Consider the following 4,178-nt stretch of genomic DNA (forward strand, 5'->3'; position numbering starts at 1 on the left):
GGTTTAATTTGTTGACAGTGGTTGTATGGCACATAGGATACAGTTGTGGTAGGTGAAAATTTAGCCACTTACACAGTATATATATATATTTTTTTTATTCTCTCTATTTTTTGAATTTGATATTTATTAATAAACTATTTTATATGAGTACAAAACCACAATAAAATTGTACATGTTTTTACGCTTAAGAGTAACTCCACTTTCGTGGGGAAAAAAATAGCAAATACGGTAAATAAAATATAATATAGAGTATACAATTGCGACACAATTCATATTGTAATTGAATTTTAATAAAAAATACCTTTCCTTCCTTCCAATCTACAGCCGCTGTAATTTTCTGAAAATGCAATGCAATATGGCAACCTGGAGGGGTTCTGTACACAGAATACTCCCATAAACATAATTACATGCACGAAAACAAGAAATGGGCTCCCACAGGACTTTTAAGAGACACACAGCAATTGTAAAATTACATTAGTTTATTGTATAAAAATTGTAAGAAAATACATACATAATATCTCAAAAGACAAAGATGATCATCGACAATAAAATATACCCATTACATACACATACTCAGAGCTTTTCTTCAGCTGGAACTTGGTGGAATTCAGTTCCACCACCTCTGGCTCAGGTCCTCTGCTTTCTGCTCAGCACTACCACTTGTAAACATAGAACTCCGGCTTTTGTGTTTACAAGTGACCGCTTGTCTCCCAACGACTCCTATGTCTGGCAACCAGAATTGTGAAAAGTTTGGGTATATTTTATTGTCGATGATCATCTTTGTCTTTTGAGATATTATGTATCTATTTTCTTACAATTTTTATACAATAAATGAATGTAATTTTACAATTGCTTTGTGTCTCTTAAAAGTCCCTTGGGCACCCATTTCTTGTTTTTGCGCACTACATTTGGGACTGAGACACACATTGTTTCCATACATGTCAGCTCAGCTCTCTTTGTAAACATAATTACCTGCTTGTGGGATTGGCTCACCGATTTTCCCAGAAGTCTGCCTAAGATACAAGTCAGATTTCAGGCATCCCCTGCAACAAAAATTTCATTTTTGGTGAGATACTCCCAATAGAAACACGTCTAAAGGGATGCAGACCCAGCAAATTTCCTCATTAGTGCTCTGCAACTGCTCAGCTGATTGATATTTATGAAACCATTCCCATTGGACCCACTCAGCACAGGGGCACAGAGTAACAAACAGGGATTTCTTCCGAATAACAAAAGGTAGGAATCTGCAACAAAGGGGGGAATATTTTTTTCTCAACAAAAGTGGAGTTTCGCTTTAAAGGTTTTTATTTTCTTTAACAATAAGGCAAGCATAAATGGCATCAGGTTGATGTTTCAACATATTTACTCCAGAGATAAAATGATAATCCTGCCACTTTATAAAACTCTGGTTTGGCCGCATCTGGAGTATTCCATCCAGTTCTGGTCACCAATTCTCAGAAAGGATGTGCTGGAGCTGGAGAGAGTCCAGAGAATTAATATGGGGACTGGAGGACCTCAATTATGAGGAACAACTGCAAGCGCTAAAGTTATTCTCCCTGGAGAAGAGACACTTGAGAGGAGATATGATAGCAATATACAAATATCTCAATGGTGATCCTATCGTAAGTATGAAACTTTTCAGCCCCAGGGAGTGTAAAAAGACAAGGCACCACACGATTATACTGGAAGAAAAGCGGTTTAACCTTAAACTGCATAAAGGGTTTTTCACTGTCAGGACAGTGAGGATGTGGAACTCTCTTCCACAATTTGGGGTGTCGGCAGGAAGTATGAATAGTTTTAAAATACTCTTGGATGTGCATCTTAGTGAAAACAATGTACGGGGATATTGGAAATTATTTTCTACACACACATACACACACACCAACACAGGTTAAACTGGAATGGCTGTTGTCTTTATGCAACCTTTCCAACTATGTAACTATGGAACTATGGTTGGAAGACTACCGTCTTCAGGGGATGGGATCACTGACAGTTATAATATATCTCTTGTTTTTTAAACAGATGAAAAATATTTGAATAAGTTGGAGATGAATAAGAGTTCTCGGATGGAATTTATTCTCTCTGGGCTTACAGACAAGACTGAACTCAACATTCCATTATTTGTCATCTTTCTGCTTGTTTACACCACAACCGTGGTTGGCAATGCTGGCATTATTTCTCTAAGTATAGCAAAGAAGCATCTTCATAAACCCATGTACTTCTTTCTGAGCAATCTTTCCTTTGTGGACCTTGCGTATTCTTCGGCAATCACCCCTAAAATGCTGAGGGACTTTCTGAGTGAATCAAAGACCATCTCTTTTCTTGGCTGTGCCATACAGATGTACGTTTTTGGGTCCTTTGCAAGCACCGAATGTCTTCTCCTGGGAGTCATGGCCTATGATCGCTATGTGGCCATCTGTAGCCCTTTGCAGTACCAGGTTCGCATGAACAGTACCTTGTGTTTCCACATGGTGGTTGTTGCTTACTTTGGAGGTTTTGTGAATTCTCTTGTGCACACAGTTACTGCTTTCCATCTTAACTTCTGCAGAACCAACATTATTGATCATTTCTTCTGTGACCTTCCACCATTCTTTAAGCTGTCCTGCTCTGATATATCAATCAATGTAATTGTTTTAATTACTTTAGCTGGCCTGGTTACCATGAGCAGTATGACACTTATCCTTTTCTCATATACCAACATTGTCTTGGCCATTGTGAGGATAAGGTCAGCCCAGGGTAGATACAAGGCTTTTAACACGTGTGCTTCCCATATTAGTGCTGTCAGCATCTTCTATGGGACGATCTTCTTTATGTATCTTCGCCCCTCTGCCAGTAATGTCTTACAGCAGGATCGTGTGGCTTCTGTGTTCTACAGTATAGTTATACCTATGTTAAATCCCTTGATATACAGTTTAAGGAATGCTGAAGTCATAGAAGCATTTAAAAGTTATTGGAAATATTTTAAATGTTAACTAATGAGCCAAGATCCCATCAAGTGCTACATCCATGCTCTGCGTTTCTTCTTCTTGAAGGTCAGCTCAAGCCAACATTTTTATTTGGTTTTGAATAGAGCAGGAAAGGTTAGAGCAGGGGTCCTCAAATGTTTTAATCAAAAGGTAAGTTCACTGATTTTCAAGCTATTTGGGGACCAGACTGTGGAAATTGGGAGGCATGGTGTCCTGCCATTAAACAGTGCCTCAGTGTTCGTGTTGGTGGGAGAAATGGTGCCCCAGTGTCAGCAGCAGAAATGATGCCCCATCGTCGATGTCATTAGGTACAATGGTTCCACTATTTTGGTGCCAGTGGGATTCGAAAAGCCCTTACAACATTGGAGTTCAGTGGTCACATACCTTTGCATATGCTGCTTGTACAGCACTACTCCTCTACTGACTGAATGACATCATAGTCCGGAACTATGCAGGCACCATTAACCACTTTACCACCGGAGGATTTTGCTGTTTTGCGTCTGTGCCACTTTTTGGGATCCGGCACTGTGCTACTTTAACTGACAATTGCGTGGTCATGCAATGCCGTACCCAAACAAAATTTACGTCCTTTTTTTCCCATAAATAGAGCTTTCTTTTGGTGGTATTTGATCACCTGTGCGATTTTTACTTTTTGCGCTATAAACAAAAAAAGGGCGACAATTTTGAAAAAATAACAATATTTTTCAATTTTTTTTATATGAATTTCCCCCCCCCCCCCCCCAAAATGTAAAAATCTAATTTTTTTTATCATTTTAGGCCAATTTGTTTTCTGCTACATATTTTTGGTAAAAAAAAATCGCAATAAGCGTATTTTGATTGGTTTGCACAAAAGTTATTGCGTTTACTAACTAAGGGAAAGATTTCTGTCGTTTTTGGTGGGTTTTTTTTAACGAGTAATGGCGGCGATCTGCGATTTTTTTTTTGCGGGACTGCGACATTGTGGTGGACAGATCGGACCCTTGACTGACATTTTTGACACTTTTGGGGGTACCAGTGACAATACTACAGTAATCAGTGCTATAAATATGCACTGTTACTGTAAAAATGACACTGGCAGGGAAGGGGTTAATTTTATTGGAGAGGGAGGGGTTAATGCATGCCTGGTGCTTACTGACGTGTGTGGGGGGAGGTGACTGAGTGACACAGGGACAGATCGCAGGTTCAGCTATGCTGAACCCTGCAATCTGACCC

The 4,178-nt window shown here is 39.3% G+C and overlaps 1 protein-coding gene across 1 annotated transcript; it reads left to right on the forward strand.

The window, feature by feature from the left end:
* Positions 1 to 2,048: 2,048 nt before the first annotated feature.
* Positions 2,049 to 2,972, forward strand: LOC309563561 (olfactory receptor 5AP2-like; the record flags this gene model as incomplete). The annotated part of the gene is made up of 1 exon (XM_082268023.1): positions 2,049 to 2,972. One exon carries the CDS (start codon positions 2,049 to 2,051, stop codon positions 2,970 to 2,972), a length of 924 nt encoding a protein of 307 aa, XP_082124149.1.
* Positions 2,973 to 4,178: the final 1,206 nt, after the last annotated feature.

This window comes from Pelophylax lessonae (genome assembly GCF_965119305.1).
Source record: "Pelophylax lessonae genome assembly, chromosome: 9".
Classification (NCBI taxonomy): domain Eukaryota; kingdom Metazoa; phylum Chordata; class Amphibia; order Anura; family Ranidae; genus Pelophylax; species Pelophylax lessonae.